This window comes from Phoca vitulina, unplaced genomic scaffold, assembly GCF_004348235.1.
Source record: "Phoca vitulina isolate PV1807 unplaced genomic scaffold, GSC_HSeal_1.0 scaffold19, whole genome shotgun sequence".
Classification (NCBI taxonomy): domain Eukaryota; kingdom Metazoa; phylum Chordata; class Mammalia; order Carnivora; family Phocidae; genus Phoca; species Phoca vitulina.
In genome coordinates this window covers 28,572,198-28,594,218 of record NW_022589722.1, presented here as the reverse complement: position 1 = coordinate 28,594,218, position 22,021 = coordinate 28,572,198, and the positions used below count along the sequence as shown (strand labels likewise).

The following is a 22,021-nucleotide window of genomic DNA, read 5'->3' as shown; positions in this document are numbered from 1 at the left end:
ATAAATCACATTCATACGTGCTGTCAGGGTACTTTCATCAAGGGGTTGTAAGGAACACCTTCAGAGTTGGATGCAGACAGAGTGCGAGAGCAAAAATACAAGTGACAAGCATTGAGAACCAGGATCTAGAAATGAGAGCATTAGAAAGTCAGTAAAGGGGCGCCTGGGTGGCTCAGTCGTTAAGCGTCTGCCTTCGGCTCAGGTCATGATCCCAGAGTCCTGGGATTGAGCCCCGCATCGGGCTCCCTGCTCAGCGGGAAGCCTGCTTCTCCCTCTCCCACTCCCCCTGCTTGTGTTCCCTCTCTTGCTGTGTCTCTCTCTGTCAAATAAATAAAATCTTTAAGTGAGGGAGGAAGGAAGGAAGGAAGGAAGGAAGGATATAAGGAAGGATATAGATGTCGGGGACGGCTGTTGTGTTTCTGAGGCCAGGCAAGTGTCCCACAGCCCTTAGTCGTCAGTCAGCCCATCCTCCAGTGGGCCTGAGGCCTGATGGGGCAGCTGGCTGTGCCCCCGAGGAGTGCTGCCTGCCTCCTGCATCTGTCAGAGCATGGAGAGCCCCGCCCAGCCTCCCCAGCACACAGAGCATGGTGCTCCTGCTGATCAGTAGGATCCTAGCAGAATGGCTCTCTCCTTCTGAATTTCCAATAGTCCAGTCATTGAAAACTCTGATGCCCTGGGGCGCCTGGGTGGTGCAGTCATTAAGCGTCTGCCTTCGGCTCAGGTCATGATCCCAGGGTCCTGGGATCGAGCCCCGCATCAGGCTCCCTGCTCTGCGGGAAGCCTGCTTCCTCTCCCACTCCCCCTGCTTGTGTTCTCTCTCTCACTGTCTCTCTGTCTGTCAAATAAATAAATAAAATCTTGAAAAAAACCCAAAAACCTCCGATGCCCTTATATTCCACGATAAGCATTTTGGCTTACACGGATAAAGACTATTTCCTTGGAGTGACAACTAAATCTACAAAATCCTAAATCCCAACAGCTCAGAGTTGTGAGGAGTCTGGAAGTTCCAACCACCTCCTGTCCAGTGCTTCCCGCCCTGCCCCCAGCATCCTCCAGGGGACGGTGCGGCCCCTCACCCACACTCCACTCCCTCTCCTCCTCGAGATGGCCGTCCGGTCCAGGGGCAGCTCCATGAGGAATGATACCTCTATTTACACACCTCACTGGGTTTCTGAGCTCCCGTCAGCCACCCCATGAGGGCGAGGACTGAGTATGTCTCCTTGCCCTGTGTCCTCATCTAGCAGAGTACCAGCTCCTCATAGATGCTTACTAAGTGTTTTTTAAATTTCTCATTGACTTGGTCTTAATTCTTTTGCTTGGGCCCTTACAAATAAGTCTCTCAAATAATTAAAGGTAACTTTCCAGGCCAATGGGCCTCCCACATTTTGGAAGCCCTCTTTCTCTGAACCACTTGAAGTCTCCTTGTCCAAGTCTCCTCTCAAGAGGGGAGAGCCCAGGGCGCCTGGGTGGCTCAGTTGGTTAAGCGACTGCCTTCGGCTCAGGTCATGATCCTGGAGTCCTGGGATCGAGTCCCGCATCGGGCTCCCTGCTTGGCAGGGAGTCTGCTTCTCCCTCTGACCCTCCCCCTCTCATGCTCTCTCTCTCTCTCTCTCTCTCTCTCAAATAAATAAATAAAATCTTTAAAAAAAAAAAAAAAAGGGGAGAGCCCAGGGCTCCGGGCTCACCCCCCCATCAGCCATGGAGAGAGCCTGGCCCATTCCTCACTGACACACAGATCCGCTCTGCACCTGCGTCTTCCTTCCTGAGGAGAGAGGACCAGTGTGATGAGATTTGCTCTTAATGACGACCTTGCCAGAGAAGACAGAAGCCACTTTTGGAAATTCTGCTTTCTTTCTGTTATCTGTGTAAAGTCACACCATCTGCTTCAAATAGCAAGTTTGTTTGTTTTTTTTTTAAACCAGGAAAACGAGTATGTTCATTATTAACATTTCCACCCCCCAAATCTTAGTTCATCTGGGCCCTTGGCCTATTTGTTCTTGAAGGTTTCTGCTGGCCCCTTGTATTTGTCTGATTACAGGCCCCTCTGACTGCCCGAGCTTTCCGTCTTTGCAGTACTTCTTACGACATGGGAGCTTGGTGCTCACCACGTACCCCATGTGCTGCTTTTCTTATTCTGCAGAAAGCCTGGGTGACTTTTTCTGAAAGCCTCTACATCCTCTTGCATCATCCTTCCTTTCTCAGGACCAAGCCTTGGAATCTGCCCCTTCTGAACGTCTTGAACCCCACCTTTAAAAGGAGTGCGTATCTGGCAGGGCTGTTTTCCATCCTAGGCTGTTGTGAATTCTGAGAAGCCATGGCACATCCACCTCACCCATCAGTCTCTGTCATGTTCCAGACAAACCCTGCTGCTCGTGGTCAAAGATTGCTCTGTCACCACGCAGGACCAAAAGCTGCCACTGAGTTTTGCTCTCTGAGCAAGGCCCTGCTCAGTGATGCTTGGCTAATGAAAGGGTAAACTGATCTAGAAGGCCAGCATCTCCTCAGAGATGCTTACAGATCAAGTTCACTCCAAGTTCCAGGCTGCAAGATCATCTGCAGAGGGGTCCAGTGATCAGCCATCCACAGCTGTGCATCTGACTCAAGGAGGAGGCTAATTAGCATCATTTACATGAAGTGGGAATTGGGAGTTATTGTTAGGGTTGATGGCTTATGCTGGGGCTAACATGGCAGGGAGTGCCAACAAGGTGATGGTGTTTTGGGTGGGGTTTTTGTTGTGACTACCTAATGAGGCAGAACTAGACGCAAAGAAAACAAAATATGTAAGTAAAGACACTCAAAGATATCATGTGCTACCAGATGGGCTGTGTTATGCTGCAACGACAACTATCCCCCCATCTTGAAGGCTTAACACAGTGGTGGTGTACTTGTTCAGCTGAGGCTACGGGTGATTGTCCAGATTACCTGGTCTTTGGGGGGCACCTTGATTTTCCTGATGGATGGAGTCTTCTCCTGCCCGAGGCTATAGCACCTGGAAAACACCACCTTGTCTTCCATGTGGCGTGGGAAGGGGGGATTGGGCCAGTTGAGCACGGGCCCTTTGGAGGCCTTGGAAATGACCCTCTTCATGCCTGCTCCTGTCTCATTGGTCAGCTGTAGTCACATGGCTGCTCCCACCCTCAAGGGCCAGGGAGTACGGTGTGGAGGACATCAGTAAGGTCTCCCAAGTCACCGTCACTCTTTTTCATACAGGTACTTGGACGAGCCGATGGAGTTCAGGAGCAGTTCTTTTTCCAGCTGGGATGACAGTTCAGATTCCTACTGGAAAAAAGAGACCATCAAAGATACTGACGCCATCCTGAAAACCACAGGCTATTCAGACAGGTATGAACACAAAGCGGTGGGATTGTAAATAGTGAGGCCACGCATCTCTAGGGAAATTCTCTTAAGACTAGTAAGTGATTTTATTCAACTACTTCAAGAATATTCTTTGCATCCTGGTCTGTTTTCTGACCTTGCAATCTTACCTTTCCCAGATTCATACAGTAACTGGCCTTTTAGATGGGCTTTTTTGACTTTTCATAGTGCTTTTGAGACTCTCATCATGACGTATTGTGTTCCTTCTTCTTTATTGTTGAGTCATTTGTCCATTCACCTGTCGAAGGACTATCTCCAGTTGTTGGTGATTATGAATGAAAGACTTTATAATCTCCTGTCCAAACCAGGGAGCTGTTGGGAGCACAGGGAGACATGACGAATACGTTGGGACAAGAGGTGCAGCCTGGGACTGCGCGAGGTGACAGGAGTATTCTCATTCTGTATCCTACGTGATGTCAAGCGGCGTATTATGTGCATTACAGTGTACTCCGTATTTACTAATGGATCTGTGGCACTGAAGAGTGAAATGACTGGCCTATTTAAATAGGAAAATTCCTTCAAATGTTGGGTGGTTTGGATATTTATTTATGTTTTTATTAGAATTTTCAGGCTTTTTAATGTGGCCTGAAATCCTGTTACAAAATTACCACTGTCAGCTTTTTAAAAAGTAAAATGGCATTGGTATACATTATAAATGAGAAATGCATTTGCCTCACCTCAAATTAGTTTAACCTATTTGGCCTGGATTTTTTTGTTTGTTTTCATTTTGTGTGCTGAGAACACTTAAGATCCATACTTGTAGGGCGCCTGGGTGGCTCAGTCGTTAAGCGTCTGCCTTCGGCTCAGGTCATGATCCCAGGGTCCTGGGATCGAGTCCCACATTGGGCTCCCTGCTCGGCAGGAAGCCTGCTTCTCCCTCTCCCACTCCCCCTGCTTGTGTTCCTGCTCTCGCTATCTCTCACTCTGTCAAATAAATAAATAAAATCTTTAAAAAAAAAAAAAAAATCCATACTTGTAGCAAATTTCAAGTATACAACACAGTATTATTTACTATAGTCACCGTACTGTACTTTCCATCCCCAGAACTTACTCATCTTGTAAATGGAAGTTTGTGCCCTTTGAATATCTGCCCATTTCCCCTACCTCCAAGCCCATGGGAAACACTATTCTACTCTCTATTTCTGTGAGTTTGACTTTTTTTTTTTTTTAAAGACTTTATTTATTTGAGAGAGAGCACAAGCCTGGGGGGTGGAGGGCAGAGGGAGAAGCAGACTCCCCACTGAGTAGGGAGCCCAATGCAGGATTCAATCCCAGAACCCCAAAATCATGACCTGAGCCGAAGGCAGACATTTAACCAACTGAGCCACCCAGGTGCCCCAACTTTTTTTTTTAAATTCTAGATTCCACATATAAATGAAGTTGTACAGTATTTTTCTCTCTCTGTCTGGTTTATTTCACTTAGCATAGTGTCCTCCAGGTTCATCCATGTTGTCACAAATGGCAGGATTTCCTTTTTCTTTTTATGGCTGAGTAATGTTCCATTGTATATATATTTTCTTTATCCATTCATCCATCAATAGACACTTAGATTGTTTCTGTATCTTGGCTACTGCGAATAATGCTGCAGTGAACATGGGAGTGCAGAGATCTCAAGATGCTGATGTTGTTTGCTTCACACACATACCCAGAAGTGGGATTGCTGGATTAAGTGGTAGTTCTGTTTTTAATGTTCTGAAGGACTTCCATGCTGTTTTCTCTGTGGCCGTGCTAATTTACATTCCCACCAACAGTGTACGGGGCTTCCCTTTTCTCCAGGTCCCATCAATATGCATCTTTTTTGGGAATTGCCATCCGAACAAGTGTGAGGGGGTGTCTCATTGTGGTTTTGATTTGCATTCCCTGATGATGAGTGATATGGAACATCTTTTCAGATACTCATTGACCATAAACTTCCTTCTTAGAACTGCTTTTGCTATAGTCCATCAGTTTTGGTATGTTGTGTTTCCATTGTCATTTGTTTCAAGATATTTTCTTATTGCCCTTTTGATTTCTTCTTTGATCTATTGGTTGTTCAGGAGTGTGTTGTGAATTTGTGAATTTTCCAGTTTCTTCCTCTGGTTGTTGATTTCTACTTTCAGCCATTATGGTTGCAAAAGACACTTAATATGATTTCAGTCTTAACTTGTTAAGATCTAAGGTATGATTTAAATGTGTTTTGTGACCTAACATATGATTTATCCTGGAGAATGTTCTGTGTGTGCTTGAGAATGTGTGTTCTGCTGCTATTGGATGGAATGTCCTGATGTGTCTGTTTGTCCTTTTGGTCTAAGGTATTGTTCGAGTCCAGTTTTTCTTGATTTTCTGTCTGGGTGAACTGTCCATTATTGAAAATGGGGGACTGAAGTCTTCTATTGTGGTTTCGGTACGGTCTCATTCTCCCTTCAGATCTGTTAATATTTGCTTCATATATTCAGGTGCTCCAATGTTGGGTGCATGTGTATTTACAATTGTTATATCCTCCTGATGAATTGACCTCTTTTTTGTTATATAATAACCTTTGTCTCTTGTTACAGTTTTTATTTATTTTTAATTTAATTTATTTATTTAGAGGTGGGGAGGAGCAGAGGGAGAGAATCTCCAGCAGACACCCTGCTGAGTGTGGAGCCTGACTTGGGGCTTGACCCCATGACCCCAAGATCATGACCTGAACTGAAATCATGAGTCAGACACTCAGCCCACTGCGCCACTGAGGCGCCCCTACGTTCATGTTTTTATGTTAATTACCATTCATCAGTTCAGCTTGCACAATTCCTTTTAGCGTTTCTGTGGCACCAGACTGGTGGTTGGCAGGGCTTCTGTTTTTGTTTGTTTTTGTTTCAGCACTTTGGATATATCACCCCCTGTCTCCTGGCCTGCTAGGTTTCTGCGGAGAAATCTGCTGATGGCCTTACAGGGATTCCATTTTATGTGAAGAGTTTCTTTTCTCTTGCAACTTTCAAAATTCTTTGTTTTTTTCCTTATGCTCTGCTTTGCATTCCCATGACTTACTCATTTCGAAACTGGAGGCCTGCATCTCCCTCTCCCCTTCACCCATTTTGCTCACCCCCTCTTACCGCTTCTGTCTGGTAACCGTCGTTTGTTCTCTGTAGTTCTGGTTCTTTTTTTTTTTTTCATAGTTATAGTTCTGATTCTGCTTTTTGTTTGTTTATTCTTTTTGTTTTTAGATTCCATTTATGAGTGGAATCATACGATCTTTCTCTCTTTTTGTCTTTGATTTTTGACAGTTTTATTATAATGTGTCTTGGTGAAGATCTCTTTGGGTTGAATCTCTTTGGGGACTTTAGAGCTTCATGTACCTGAATGTCCACATCTACAGATTTGGAAAGTATTTAGTCATTATTTCTTTAAATAAGCTTTTTGCCCCTTTCTCCCTCTCTTTTCTTGATGGAGTTAATTCTCCCGTATTGTATTATCTCTTTTCCCATAATGCATAAATTTTTTTTCTTATGGTGTCCCATAATTCACCTAGGCTTTCTTCCCTTTTTCATTCTTTGTTTCTTTTTCTCTTCTGACTGGATAATTTTAAATGACTTGTCTTCAAGTTCACAGATTCTTTCTTCTGCTTGATTAGGTCTGCCGCTGATGTCCTCTGTTGTAGTCCTCAGCTCCAGAGTTTCTGTTTAATTCTTTTTTATGATTTCTATCTCCATGTTGAACTGCTAGTTTTGTTTGTCTATTGTTTCCCTGATTTCGTTGAGTCGTGTGTGTACTCGTAGGTTGCTGAGCTTCCTTAAAATAATTATTTTGAAATGTGTTGGGCAATTCCTTGGGGTCAGTTCTTAGAGAACTATTGCGTTCCCTTAGTGGCGTCATGTTCCCTTGATTTTTCATGCTCCTTGGGGTCTTGGGTTGCTGTCTTTGCACTTGAAGAAGCAGTCACCTCCTTCTGTCTCTACTGACTAGCCTGAAGTGAGAAATGCCTTCAGCAGCAGACCTGCTAGGGATTCTGAAGCTTCCTCAGACCTTTCCTATGTGTGCCCACTCCACACTACTTACTCCTTTTGGGGGGTGAATTCTTAAGATGGTATGCCTTTTCTCAATCCTACAAGGCCAGGCCAGGTGCTTGAGCCTCCTGTTTGCTTTCCCTTGGTACCCCGAAATGCTCAAGTTTGTATACTTTGTCCCAGTCCCGCAGAGTCGGGCTGACTTTCTGCACATGCCCAGAAAGCTTGTAGTGCCATCTGTGGGGGCCTCTGCAGGGAGCCGGCAGTGGGGGGAGAGGTGGCCCAGGCAGAGTGAAACTGTTCCTCTTACCCTCTTCAGTGTGTCCGGTCTTGGATTGTTTGCTCCGACGGTGTGCTGGAACCTCTCTGCTACACGTCTACGCTCCCATAAAGGCATTCTTGCCTGTAGACGATTGTCAGAATCGGTGCTCTATAGGGGGATGATGGTAGGAAACTTCTATTCCACCGTCTTGCTGATGTCACTCCTGTTTGGGCTGTTTTTAATTGTAGATCTACCGCTCGCCGTAAGGCAGACTATGAGCCAGTTGAAAATACAGATGAGGCCCAGAAGAAGTTTGGGAATGTCAAAGCCATTTCATCAGATATGTACTTCGGAAGACAAGCCCAAGCTGATGTAAGTGTCCAGAGAGTTTGTGTGTGGGCCCCGTAGAGCAGGAAGTGAACGGGGACATGAGGGCCGCGGGAGGACGTGATAGGCACAGAGTGAGACGGACTCAGGCTGCGAGAGGCCGCTGCCCCGGGGTGTGGCGTCAGGACTCGAACCCAGGTCTCCCTGCCCGCTCCCCTCGCGGCCCCAGCTGGATGAGCAGCTGGAAGGTAGGGACCAGGTCTCATGTTTCTCTAATTCCTTTCTCAGTATTTTGAACAGATATCCATTTCATATCTTTGGAATAAACTTCAGGCAATTTTCAATACAGATGTAATTGACTTAATTTTTAAATTATTATTAATGAAATTAAATGAAGTAGACATGTTTTTGGAGGGCAGGCATATTTATCTTCAGGTTGTTGCCTCTTAGTGGAGTCTTGCTAAGCAGAAGGGTCTTACGGCAATGAGGGGGCCTCAGGTTTTGTCCTCCCGTCGGAGCGCTGGCGGCGGGCGCAAAGCCTTGGAGGCCCGCGGCACGGACTGACGGCTCATTCTCTCCGCCTTCCCTTGCGCTCAGCAGCGGTCACGTGTCAGCTCCGGGCTGATGCTTTTTGCACAATTGCTCACGGTATTTGGAGCCTAATGTTTCCTCTTCCTTGTCTTCTCTAGTATGAAACCAGGGCTCGGCTGGAGAGGCTCTCGGCAAGTTCCTCCATTAGCTCAGCCGATCTGTTTGATGAGCAGAGGAAGCAGACGGCAGGTACTGGGGGTGGGGGCGGGGCGGCTCACAAGCTTGCTGTCCTCTGCGTCTGCAGCACGAATGCATTTTCTCTGCACGGAACTTTGTACTTTTCCAAGATTATCAGCAACCGTTATGTGATGCTCTTCCTCCTCCATGAGTCAGAGCAGAAATTAGTATTATTCCAGGCTTTGCATGTCAGGAAACCAGGTCATGACATTTCACCAGCGTCCTGGGACCTAGGTTGCCCGGCAAGTCATCTTCCCGAAACAGTGTCTCCTAGTCCAGGGGGAACGTGGTATCTGATTTGTGTGATATCGCAGCCTTGCAGGGGGCAGCCCTGGGCTCCTAGCGTCACTGCCTACTCCGTGCCTGAGACCTTGAGCGTTTCATGGCACTTTTAGCCTCAGCTTCTCTTCTCCGAAGTGGGTGGATAGTACGCCCCTCACAAGGTTGCACTGAGGCTTCAGTGAGGTGCTGTGTGTAAAGTGTCGCCTGGGCGTCTGGCATAGGCTCCAGGGGAGGCAGAAGCAGATAGAACAGGAGAATCCACCAGGCTCCGTCTTCCAGGGAAGGCAGAATGTGGCCTTGGGGACAGGCAGGTGGAGAGGAATTCCTGTCTCCCCCATCCCTCTTCGGGTCCAGACCCCATTGTAGAGAGTCTGGGAGCCCCAGGGAGTGCACCTCAGAGCCCGGGCCCATCTTGGACATCCAGAGCCGTGCCACTCTCCGCTTGTACCTCTGGGTCCCTGAGCCGTGTTGGATCCCACCCAGGCCTCCGCCAGGCCACAGGGCTAAGGGAAGGCTATGTGTCCCTCCTATGTCATAGCTAACATTCAAGGAGCAGTGTCCTCTGAGGTCATTTCAGGAACTCACTGAGCAGGGGAGCCCAAGGGGAGGGGATCTCCAGAGCCAAGTGTTCCAGGCCCAGGACCACCTGCATGCCCTCGTTGCCGGCCCTGGAGGAGCTGGGCATGGGCATAGCTGACCAGCATGGACAGCCACCAAGAACAGCTGTTTCCTGTGTCCAGCAAGAAGCAGCCTCAAGAGAGACGGTCATAGGGCAGACCCGAGTGCCTGGAACCTTCAGTGATGGGATGTGGGGATGCTAGAAGTTCCACCGTGGCCCTTGGGGTGTAGTGAGCAGCAAGGCTGCTGGCTGCTGTGGGAGGGAGCGTCCCAGGCCGGGGGGTCCATTGACCCCAGAGACAGGTAGGGGTGCTCGGTGCTGTGCCCCGGCCTCACACAGTGGGGCTGGGGCTCTTGGTCAGGCCACTCTCTGAGCTGTTTTCTGCACTGAGTCCGGGTGGGGCAGGGGTGGCTCCTGGACTTGTGTTCTCACCTCAAGGCTCTAAGCGTCCTGGCCTCTTGTTAGGGCAACTTCCTCTTGGGCCTGCCCCGGCAGAGGGGTGTTGGCCCTGCGCCCTTCGGAGGGGGGTCTCTGCAGCCCTGTCTCCAATGCCATGGGCCATTGCTGGGTCACCTCACAGCCTTGGCAGGGGTCAGGTCGGCCCAGAGAACCCGACTGTTGAAAATCGCCCCCCACCCAGCTGTGTGTGTTTTTGTAATTCAAGTTGTTGGAAGTTTCACTCTGTAACATTGTTAAGAACAAAAACAAAAACAAAAAAAATATTTGGAGATCAAATGAAAGCAGCCTTTCCAATTGTTGAAGGAAAATTTTGGCCAGCCTGTGTTTACTTTCCTGTCCCCTTTCAGAGAACAAAGGTCCTTTAACTGTTTGGGCCTTGTGTGGGTCCCAGACAAACTCTGTCCATGGGAACTCACGGTCACGGTGAGGGTGCCCCCTGGCATGTCCCATAAGGGTGCCCCCTCCTCTCCCCGGCCTCCCGCCCTCTCTCCTCTGTCCAAGCCCATGGCTCAGACGCTGGTCACCCTCACTCTGCCTCTTCCATCAAGCCCATCATAAAAGTTGCTTTCAGTAACTGCCCTAAATGCAAGTGCATTGAACAACTCTTATTAAATATTTACTTTTTGTTTAGAGTGCATTTCAGCAAACAGCGAAAGCTGGTTTAAGAGACTCTTCTGTGTTCCTTATGTTAGGAGCTTTCCCATCTGTGAAATATCAGTGTTGTTGAGTAGATCACGGTACACCTTTATAATTTCTTTGTGTGGGTGGGGGGATAGTTCCAGATTTGAAAGGCCTCCTGGTGAAGTCAAATGCTTCCTGGGGATGTGGTTAACCCAGGAGTGCCGACATTTATTGAGGGCGCTTCCCTTCCAGGGTACTGAAAGGGCCAGATGAGAAACGGGCGAGCACCCACCTCCAGCCTGGCACAGCGTCGGTCCCCGTGGTCAGAGCAGGGTCAGCCGGGGGACGTGGGACTGCCGTCAGCAGCACCAGCTTGCGAGGCACCACTCGGGGCGCGGAATGACAGAGCGGAGGCAGCTCCAAACCTCGCCTGCCCCCTTGGGGTATTTCTTTCAAGAAAATGGTGCTGATGACTTGCCTCTGAGCCTGTCCACCTGCAAGAGCCAGGGACGCTGCAGACCCCTCTCCCCTCGGCGCCGTGCTCTCGTTGGCTCCGTGCACCCTTCGGGTTCCCGCATGTTTGCTTCTGTCCCCTTGCAGCCGCCTCGGCCACCCTCCGCTTGCCTCCTCACTCAGGCCCGGAGCCTGGGCACGCGGCCTCTTCGGGGCCTGCAGATCTCCGAGCACTGGCGGTTCTGTCCGGTCGCGGCTGTGCGGTGGCCTCGCCGACCCAGATTCGCTCGCAGACCGGAATGTCCTTGACGTCAGTGCGGGCCTGCTGTGCTGGTCCCGAGAGGCGCCCCTGCGGCGCTTCTGGTCCTTCCGAAACTCGGCATTTGCGTCATCGGGGACCTCTTTTTCCTCTCCGTTCGTCTCTGTTTCAGGGAAATGGGTACATGATATTTTACTCAAACTGCATTGTTTGAGGAGCCCGGGAACTGCCCTGCGCCAACCCCCCCCCCCCCCCCCCCCTCTCCCCCCCCCGGCTGAGTTCTCAGCCCTGGTTGCCCGGGTTTCCAGTCCTGTCCTTGGTTGGAGTGCAGCTCCGCCACCCAGCCCCTGCCGGTCGGTGCTTGGCTCCCGTGCTCCTTTCCCGCTTCGGCCCCCACCGCCCTGTGCTCTTGCCGGGCCCTCCGAGGACCGTCTCCCCCGACGGGACCAGGAGCCCCCCCAGGACAAGACCTGTCCGTTCTCATCTCGGCACACCTGGCACAGAGAAAGCCCTCGGTGTCTATGGAATGAGTGGTCGGCAGTTAGGGAGCTCTTGGGGGGGGGGGGGCGGGCGGTGGGTCCCTTGGGCCGCGGGGCGCAGGAACCAGGGCCCCCACTGTGCTAGCGCCCCTTCCAGCACAGCCAGGGACATGCTGTGCGCCAAGTGTGACATTGTGCGGCCAGTGTCAGGGACAGCAGCGATGTGGCGCTCTCCCCGCCGGGCTGTGAGAGCCGGTGTGCGGCGCGTACTCTGCAGGGGGGCTCTGGAAGCTTGCGTTCAGGGACAGCCCCGTGGGCCTGCGTCCCCCTGCCGACCCACAGTGGGCGCGGGGAGGAGGTGTTCGCTCCGTGTCCCCTGGCCTTCCTGACCGACGCGGGGTGACCACACTGATCACTTAACCCGGCCCGGCTCAGCTGGCCCTCTGCCCCGGCCTGGACCCTGCAGGGCCTCTGCCTCTGGCTTGCCATCTCCCCAGCTGCTCGAGCCAGAAACCTGGGAGTCATCCTTCATTTCTCTCTTTCCCAGCAACCCCCGCGCCCCCAAGCCAGTTGGTCCATAAGCCTCCTCGGGACACTCAGACGCATCCCCACCACTTCCACCAGCTTAGGCTCGGCCACAGCCCCGCGTGCCGGGACTGCCTCTAACTGGCCGAACGCTCTTCCTCTTGTCGGCTGATTGTCTGCCTTCCCAGGAGGCAGTGAGCTCTGGAAAAGCAGGTCTGTGTTGACATCCTTAGCAAGAAGCCCCCTGGGGGCGTTATGGGAACAGATAGCAGGGAAATGGGGTACCTGACCTAGACCCTGGGTTGGAGCCTTTTCCTGAGGAAGCAGCTTGAGTTGTCGTTTCCTGGAGCCCATTGTGCGGCCAAGCGCACCCAGGCCCTGTTGTCCTGGGCAGCCCTCCGAGGGGACGCGGCAGCCAGACACCCGCGGAACAAGGAGACCTCACAGCCACAGGAGACCGTCAGTCCGTTCTCAGCAGTCCGGAGCCCGTCGAGCACAGGGCCGCAGACCTGCGGGCGGAGGGTGGGAAGGCGCCTCCTTTCCGGGGACATGACCCCCACTCTGGGAGTTAGCAGGCTGCTTACACTCCCGGGAGCTTAGATCGTTAGTGAGGATTAAGTAAGGACGATGCACGTTAACAGAGGCTAAATCAGACCCGAGTTTGTTTCTGTCTCACGTGTGATTCTGGGGGGCAGTTTGGGACATGCACTGTGTTCCCAGATGCCAAGGAGCCAGGCCCTTTTCCTCCTTACACCTCATGACCTCCACTTTGTACTTCACCTCACGCCAGTTACGGCTGCCCGAGCCTTAGGCATCACAGCCGCATCCCAGCCAGCAGGAAGGAGGAAGAGGGCGGGGAAAGGGCAGGCCCAGCCCTGTAGGGCGCTTCAGCTTGCACCCACTGACCAGAACTCTGTCACCTGGACACACCTTGTTGCAAGGGTTAGAACTGGGGAGTTCTGTACAGAGGAAGGGGAGGAGGGGAAGGACGCTGGGAAACTGGCTGTCATGTCAGGGCACCTGCGGACTGAACGTAGTCAGTGCGGGATCACGGTCCCACGGCTGTCCTGCCTTCGCGGTGCTCGCCTCTTTACACATTTCTCCAGTTAGAAACTCGTAGGTGGAGGTGCTTCTGCTGTCCCCCCCGCCGACCTCTGGTACGGACGCACCCAGCCCCTGTGGGCCTGGCCAGGTGATGGCGCCGCGGGGACCCGGGCTCTGTGCGCTCAGGATCTCACACTGGCTCCTAGTTTGCTGTAAAGCCCCATCTTTTAGGCTGGGAGCACCGCCTGGGGCGTGGCTGTGCTGGGATTTGAACCCAGCTGGGCTGGGCCGGGCTTCCGCTCTGTTATTGGCAAAGGCCCACAAACCTTTAAAACCTCAGCTGGAGCCAGGGAGGGGAAGAACCCGCACCTCAGGCCCCCTCCCTGCATGGTGGACATGGGAACAGTGCTGTGGATAAACACAGTGTCCCTTCTGGGCAGTGCTGTGCGGAAGGATAAACACGACCATTCTGTGTGTTCTTGGGAAGGGAACTGGCTTCTGTTGCTAAGGGGCAGGTGGGTGCACATGGGTTGTGGGGGGAGCTGGGCTTGGCTCCCCAGAGGACCTGCAGGGTTTGGGCCCCCTCACGGTCCCCGAGCCCCCCCAGCCACGAGAGCCTGGTTGTCAGCTCGGGTTATCACCCCTTATGTGATAACACTGACGCTCTTCACCCGTGTCGGCAGAAATAGGCTACTGTGGGGGTCGGACAGCCAGCGCGGAAGCAAGGAAGCCCAACCAAGGCCGGCTTAGGAAGGAGGGTGGGGGTTCTGGCTCTACCCAGTGAGCGGGGCTCCAGCTCAGGGTCTGAAAACAGCCTCAGAGAGACACCCGGCATCCAGCTCACCTCCTTGGGGAACCTACCTGTCTCTCGTAGTGCGGCAGGCTCCCTCTGCCCGCCCTGCGTGGTGGTGAGGGGCCGGCCGGCCGCAACGGCGCCTGAGCCCGGGCAGTAAGCCTGGGGCAAGCCGTCGGCTCCTCTCCCTTGAAGATACACGAGTCCCAGGAAGGCTCTGATCGCGGGCCTGGGTCCCGTGCCCGCCCCTCTGGCTGGAGTCCAGGGGGCTCCCCAGAGGAAGGGAGGAGGGCTTGTACCAAAGAGGGGGGGAGGGATGCTGAGCACATGAGAAGTAGAGATGTCTGCCCATCTGCCATTTACCGGGTACTTACCTGTCAGATCTCGTGTTGAGCACCTGGGGGGGAACCAGGAGCCCAGAGAGGGTGAGGAAGCTCTCCAAAGACACACAGCTTAAAAGTGGCAGTGCCAGTATTTGAACCCCTGCTGCTCCCAACACCCTATACCACATCTTCTCTCATGTGGGGACTTGCAGCTGGTTCATGGTGGGGCTGGCCCTGAAACTGAGTCCTGACCCCGCTGCAAGGTTCTTTTCCCTTAACCACAGCTGCTGCTTGTGGGCAGTGGGAGGGGAGGGCACCCCACGTCCCCGGAGGTCATCGAGGGCTCTGGGCCCTGGCTGTGCTGTCTGTCGGAGCTGTGGAGTGACGGGGGCTCTGCTCTGTGTGCAGGAAGCTACAGCCTCACAAGCGTGCTGCCCACGGCGCCCGACATGGCCCAGTTTAAGCAGGGAGTGAGATCCGTTGCTGGAAAGCTCTCGGTCTTTGCTAATGGAGTCATGACTTCCATTCAGGTCAGTGATATTGGGGATGACGGGAGCGGAGCGGGGTGGTGGCTCAAAGCTTTGAAAATGAGATCTGGACCGCTTTTCAGCTGCTGACAAATTCGATTTCATGGTATTGAATGATAATGTCTACTCAGTGTAACCCAGGACATCATGAACACCGGAAATTGTAATTTTACTTTTGCTTACATTTTCTAGTTGATGACTCTAGGGGAATGTTAGAGGGATTGTCGTGATCCTGATCTACTTCTTTCCTATACTGGGACAGAGAAATAGTAAGAAGGAAATAAAAATGACCCATTATCCTCTGTCATGAGGAAAACTTCTGTTAATTTTTGGTATATTTTTAGTTCTAGATTCCTATGCATATCTTTTTAAAATTCAAACAGGATTGTATTGTATATGTGATTTGACATTCTCCATGGTGTTTTGTTACGAGCATTTCCTTGTTTGTTTGTTTGTTTTAAGATTTTATTTATTTATTTGACAGAAAGAGAAAGAGAGCACACAAGCAGGGGGGAGGGGCAGAGGGAGAAGCAGGCTTCCCGCTGAGCAGGGAGCCCGATGTGGGACTTGATCCCAGGACTCTGGGACCATGCCCTGAGCTGAAGGCAGGCGCTCAACCAACTCAGCCACCCAGGCGCCCCAGGGTGCTATTATTAATGTACAAACATGGCCACGGGCAGCGGCACCTAATGGATGTCGGCTCTGGTGCCTCTGGAGGGGCTTCCCAGGTTGGGGAGGCGGTGGGGATGCCCCCACCGTGGAGCGGCCCCTCAGCCCCGAGGCTCCTGCTCTTCTCACTGCCGCTGTAACCTTTGGTTGGAATTCAAAGGAGCTTTGGTGCCCGAGCTCAGCTGAGCCCTCGTCAGTCCTTCCGAGCAGGAGACATCCATAGCTTGTGGAAGGTGATCCCCATTTTACAGGTCCCTCCCCGCCTTTATATCTTCATTTTCTGGCTGCAGAGGCCAAGTTGCTTCCGCACGAGATCGCTCAGCAGAGCCAGAATTTCAGGGTTCAGACTCCACACGTGTGCCCCGCCTTCCCATGACACCTGCCTCCCAGGGGCCCACCGCCGGCTCTCACCCCGATAGTTTGCCCCCCTTCCCCCGACCCCCGGAGCTGCACACGCACCGCAGGGGCCTGGGTGGCAGGATGCTCTTGCGTCCGAGGTGCACGCAGGCCTCAGTGTCAGCTCAGGAAGCCGTGGTCGCCGCCCCTTCCAGTTACTGTGGCGGGGTGGGGGGGCGGCGGGGGCAGCAGGTCAGCCAGCCAGGCGCTGGTGTGTGCTCGCTGCGAGGCCAGCGTGGTGACGGCCAGCATTCCGTGTGCACGGGGCGGAGGAACCGACGCCGAGGGTGAGTAAGCTCTCCTCTCGGTTCCCCCTCGGCAGGATCGCTACGGCTCCTAATACCCGCAGGCCGATACCTGCTTCCGGAAGAAGCTCCTCTCTCCACGACCCAGTGACCACATCACAGACTGCAGCCGAGACCAGCAGATTTGTTTTGCTACTTTGTCACATGGTATATATGCATTACTGATTTTTAGCACTTCTTTGGAGAAATTCTCATTTTTGCTGTAGTAGAAGCTTTATTGTAATTTCTGTTGTGTATTCCTTCCTGCACACGCCACCCCCCCCTTTAGGCAGAGTCGTGCGTATCCTTGCTTGATTTTCGTGGAATCTAGTTCCAGCAGCTGGGGGCCTGGAGACCAGGGCTTCTCCCCCCTCTGAGGACTGACAGCCTTCCTTTGCGGGGAGGGGGGTCCCCATGCTGTGTGACCTAGGGGCTAAGGGCTCCACAAGCAGCCGATGCTACAGGGACCTGGAGAAACAAAATCCACAGCACACGTTTCATTCAAAAGGGAGTAAAGAATAAAAACAAAAGACCAAAAATGTCTAATTTGACAGATTGCTTCATTTATATTTCCACATATTAAGGGGATTTCAAAATAATGTTGAAAGTCGTCTGTCCCTTTGTAAATGCTTATTTTATATGATCTATAAATTAAAAAATTTTCAGTGAGTACTTTTAACAAACCTAAGCTTCTGCATTGCCAAGGGAATTAATCCTTCCACAAGGTGTTTGAATTGGTGAGAACTCCCTGTTTACAAACAGCGTACAGAATTTAAAATGAAGAAGGGAAGAAGATAGACCCACGGAAAAGATTTCAGTGTATGGGAGAAGAGTAGCTGTAACTGGGTAGTTTTGTTGATATTTTGTATCTTAATCTTGGTTTTCAAAAAATTACAGAATGTGTATAAATGAATAAAGACAAATAATTTGGCTGTGTTTTAGACAGCATTAGAATATATTGTTCAGCACAGTAAAATATATTTGAAATTTGATGAACCAGAAATGTGGTTTCAACTGAATATTTTGTGAATTTTTCTTAAAAGATCAAATTTGTAGACTAAACATAATAATAAACCCTTGCAGCAGATTGTCGCCTGTTTTTTGTTTTGCTTTGTTTTGTTTTTTTACAAAAACTTTTGTGATGAATCTGGTAAATGAGGGCTCTGGTGTAATGTGGGTGCACATTTGAATCAGGATGTAACTACGGATGGATCTGTTTTTAATGGACGTTGGGGCCTGCTCTGCAGCTGTCATTGACTGAGGTGGTGTCCCCAGGGCGGTGGCAGGCAGGGTGTCCTTGTTGAAGTGAGGGCGTGCACAGTGGCCCACGTCTCGCACACCCACGTGCTGCTCTGGTGAGATGCCGCGGGGCGCTGCTGGAGGCCGGAAGTCCCAAGATCAAGGTGCAGCAGGGATGGTTTCTGGAGAGGACCCGCCCCCTGGCTTGCGGAAGGCCACGTCCTCTTTGTCCTCACGCAGCCTTTCCTCTCCTTGTAAGGGCACCAGTCCTCTGGGATCTGGGCCCCACCTCACTTTACCCTAATGACCTCCTTAAAGGCCCATCTCCAGATACAGTCATGTTGGGAATTAGGGCTTGGACGTACGAATTTTAAGGGGACACAGTTCAGTCCCTAACAGTGTCTGTAAGAAATCCCCACACTGGGTTAGCCCTGCTCCAGGCTGGGGCCCAGCTCATTCCATCTCCAGGGAACCCTCCCAGTAGGTGACGCTCCCGTTTTACAGAGCGGGGGTGAGTGCCCTGCCCAAGTGGCCGAGCTGTTCCCCCCATCCCTGAACGTCCTCACAAGGAAGGGCCTGGGGGGCCCCCCAACCCCAGCCTGGCTCGCGCACCCTTTCCAGGCTTTCCTTACCCGGTTTGACGGCCCGACTGTCAAGGGTATTCAGAGGAGGCATCTCAGTGCCTTTGGCTGTGGGGCTCACCCCCCCGCCAGCATATGTGGGTGTGCAAGTGAGGTGCGTGTGCGCGCATGCGTGTGATGTGGCTTTGTGTTCCTGGCCCATTTGTCCTTGGGCCTTGGTGTTTGTTTGCTTTCAGTATCCGCGTGAATGCTTCATATATAGTAAGGATATTAGTTAATAATTGTTTTAACAAAACATGTTTTGGATCTATGGATTGAAGGAAACGGTGCTACCCCCCTCGGCGCGTCTGGTGGAAACCGGCCCAGACTGGGCTGAAGGGTGAGGCGGGGGCTGCTTTGAGAAAGGTGTTTATTGTGCTGTAGTTCTTGGGAGCACGGCCAGTAAGGACCAGATGATATTTCTGAGAAATTGAGAAAGCCAGGGGGCGGGACTTGTTTTCACAGCCTTTAGCAGAACAAATTCTCCTTGGAAATGCAGAATTTTTCGATCACCTTGAAGAGCGGTTGGGAAGTAGGTACACAGAGGTGAACAGAGCTCGAGAGAGGGCTTCCCCCGGGACCCCGGCGGAGTGGAGACCCAGGCCCCCAGGAAGAAGAGGAGGCAGCCTGAGCTCGGGGCCTCCCCCCCCCCCCACTGGCTACACAAGTGAGCCCTGCGCCCCTGCCCTGCCCACCGTGCCCTTCTTGACCTTCTAGGTGCTCAGCCTGAAAACCCAGCCATCAGATGTGACGCCCGCCCCCCAAGAGTCCGGCGGCACCACCCCCAAGGCGCACCCAGAGTCTGACGCACCACAGCCTGTCCCAGAGCACAAGCCGAGGTCCTTGCGGCTGCCCCCCCTTCCCAGGACCCCCTGCGCACCCCCTACTAACCCACTGTGCCCCTTTCTCCTGCCCCAGGGCCTTATCCTCCGGTCTCCTTCCCCCAGGGCAGTCTTTGCCCTAAAGTCACCTTCTCCATGACCCTGAGCTCCCATTTTAAAAACTGCAGCCCGCACCGGGGCACTTCGGATCCCCGGCCTGCGCTATTTCTGCCCTTTCCCAGACCTCGCTCCGTCCTGCGCGGTTCCAGCGCACCGGCCTTGTCTTCTAGCTCCCTTAGAACATAAGCGTCCTGAGGGCAGGTTGCTGCTCCATCCGGGTCACTGCTTCCCCCGGTGCCTAGAACAGAGGCTGGCACATATTTTGAACAGAGGAATTTTGTTCTGCCAACTGCCCCCCACCCCCAGAGGATGATGTGCAGGATGACAGAAGACAGGCTGCCCACGTTAACTCCTGGTGGTACCGTTTTAGGCCATTTCTGCCACCACCCCCCATTCTGGTGTGTTCCCAGCCCTTTCCCTGCCCACATGCAGCTCCCAAGGCCCAGGACACATGGTGGGCCATGGCATTGGGGCAACATGAAGACGCGGGCACCTTGGCATCGGGTGTGGGACCTGGGGTGACTGTGACCTCCCAGCGTCAGATCAGGACCCACCCCAGCTGCTCCAGCACTTGGGACGTGGACGTGGGGCCACTGGCCCCCCTCTGCCAGCCGCACTTCTGCTCTGTGGTCGCCGGCTCAGCTGCCCGTGTTGGCCTGTCGTGTGATCCATGTACGAAGACACATGCGCTTTCTCCCTTCCTTCCATTCTCGGTCCTTTGTCCTCTGTGGTTCCTATCATTCTACCTGCCCAGCTCATTCGTCTCACCTAAAATAAGAGCCCCCTGGCGTAGACGGATGGATGGACAGACGGATGGAGAACAGGGATGGCGCAGAGCAGACATGAGGGCACTCCGGCCACACAGGCTGGTTTTGCAAACAGGCTTCCGGCGCCCGATCTCCCTCCCTCCCTCTGTGCTGGTCCCTTGCCTGGACCTGAACACACGCCCCCCCAGCCTGGGTTTTCTGGGGTGGCCCAGGTGAGTATCCCAGCTGTGCCCTGAAGCCCTGATTCCGCCCCACTGTCTGCACCAGACACGGCCTCAGTGTCCTACACCCCAGTTCCTCCCTGGCACCCTCTGACTCTCCTGCGGCCTGGTGAGCTGCACCCTCGTCTGCACCACACACCACGGGTGGGGGGGCTGGTGTCCCTCGGGGCTGTGCCCCCAGCAGGTGCACACGGCCCAGGGCTCTGCTTAGGGAAGCCGTGGGTTTGCTCCGCGCCCGGGGCTCCTCCTGAGTTTAGGCCAGTACTGCCAGGCGTTCCAGTTGGGCTCTGGATGTTCTCGTGGAACCCCCGGACACCCCTCCCTGGAACCCTCTGAATGCAGGCAGCCTCCGCCAGCCTCCGCCAGCACCCGCCGGCTGCTCGGGCCTCCTGTCGCTGCTCGCAGCTGCTCCGTGCACACAGCCAGGGGGTCCACACAGCCTCCTTCCCGAGCGTCCCCAGCCCCACGGCCCCCAGCTGGCCTGGAGGCCTCTGCAGCCGCGGGCCCTTCCTCCAGCCCGGCCCCAGCCACCCAGGCCCTTGCAGAGAGGCCCTGGAACCTCACATGGCTCCTGTCTTCCCAGCCGAGACCCTCCTGGCTCCTTTTGGCTCGGAATCCCCTACTCGTCAGCGTGGCCCAAGGACCACGGGTCTCAGACCCTGCGCCGCTCACAGCTGGGGTGGCCAGGCTCTGGCTCTGCTCCAGGCCTTTCCCCAGGGGCCGCCTCTGCCAGGAAGGAGCCCAGAGAGCGTGTGCCCCAGGCTATGACAGGTGATGATGATCTCATCACTTTGTTTTCCAAAGGCGGAGGAGAGCAGCGCACCCACCACGTTGTCGTTGGTGCCCCCAGGAACCACTGGAAATGCATGCACTCCCCTCGCGGGGTCCCCGGGGCACAGGAGGCCCTCGGGGGGTGGGGGAGGCCCCTGCAGGCAGGGAGGCAGCAGCGCCCCCTCCGGAGGAAGCGGCTGAGGCACAGAGCGGCCCACGCGTGCTCAGCTCATGAGTGGGGCTGAGGGGCGGCGGCCTGGGGCCTCCCGGCCTCCCATTCCGGGGGCTCCGGCAGCCTCACTCCCTGGAGTGCCTCCTGCGGGCCCTCGTGCACGCCCCGGGTCACTGTCACGCAGCGCCCAGCGCGCTCCCCGTGCCCGGTCCTGCCCCCCCGAATGCGTGCACCGTGCGGACCTCTGTCCTGCTCACCCCTGGGGTCCCTCAGGCGTTAGAGGGGAGGGTCTGAGAGGCCCAAGCATGGCCCGGCGGCCCCCTCTCTGGCGTCAGTGTAGTAAGTGTAGGGAAGGAAGTTCTTTTTCCTTCTGCTCTCCTAGGCTCTCTGGCTGGGATGCTGTAAAAGTAGACAGAAGTCAGACCGCCAGGAGGAAACCAAACAGAAGTGTATTCGCGTGTGCGTGATGTGCGCGTGGCAGGCCCCGCAGATGAGCAGCTCCGAGGAGCGGGTGGGCCTTGGGCTCCCACAGCACTTTAGCCAGAGATTAGCACATCCCTGGAGCAGTGGCAAGACAAAGGAACAGGGATTTGGGCTTTCAAGGGCCACAGACTGTGGAAGGGTGAATGTCTAGGGGAAGCTCCTGGAGGAAGGTCCGTTTGTGCAGGTGCATCTGGGAGCTGACTTTCTGTCTCCTTCATGGCTGTAAAACGTACCCCGGGAGGGGACCACGGCAGTCCCCGTGTTTCCGAAGTTTCTGCTTTTATTTTTTATTTTTTATTTTTTTTAAAGATTTTATTTATTTATTTGAGACAGAGAGAATGAGAGAGAGAGAGCACATGAGAGGGGGGAGGGTCAGA

At 53.4% G+C, this 22,021-nt stretch overlaps 1 protein-coding gene across 1 annotated transcript in view; it reads left to right on the top strand.

The window, feature by feature from the left end:
* Window positions 1-17,517, top strand: part of ARFGAP3 (ADP ribosylation factor GTPase activating protein 3) — a 50,419-nt gene extending 32,902 nt beyond the window's left edge. Inside the window, exons 12-16 of the mRNA XM_032416470.1 lie at window positions 3,211-3,342; window positions 7,851-7,974; window positions 8,619-8,709; window positions 14,963-15,084; window positions 16,469-17,517. Coding sequence (XP_032272361.1) covers window positions 3,211-3,342; window positions 7,851-7,974; window positions 8,619-8,709; window positions 14,963-15,084; window positions 16,469-16,486 — 487 coding nt within the window. The 3' untranslated portion in view covers window positions 16,487-17,517. The remainder of the gene's footprint in view (window positions 1-3,210; window positions 3,343-7,850; window positions 7,975-8,618; window positions 8,710-14,962; window positions 15,085-16,468) is intronic.
* Window positions 17,518-22,021: the final 4,504 nt, after the last annotated feature.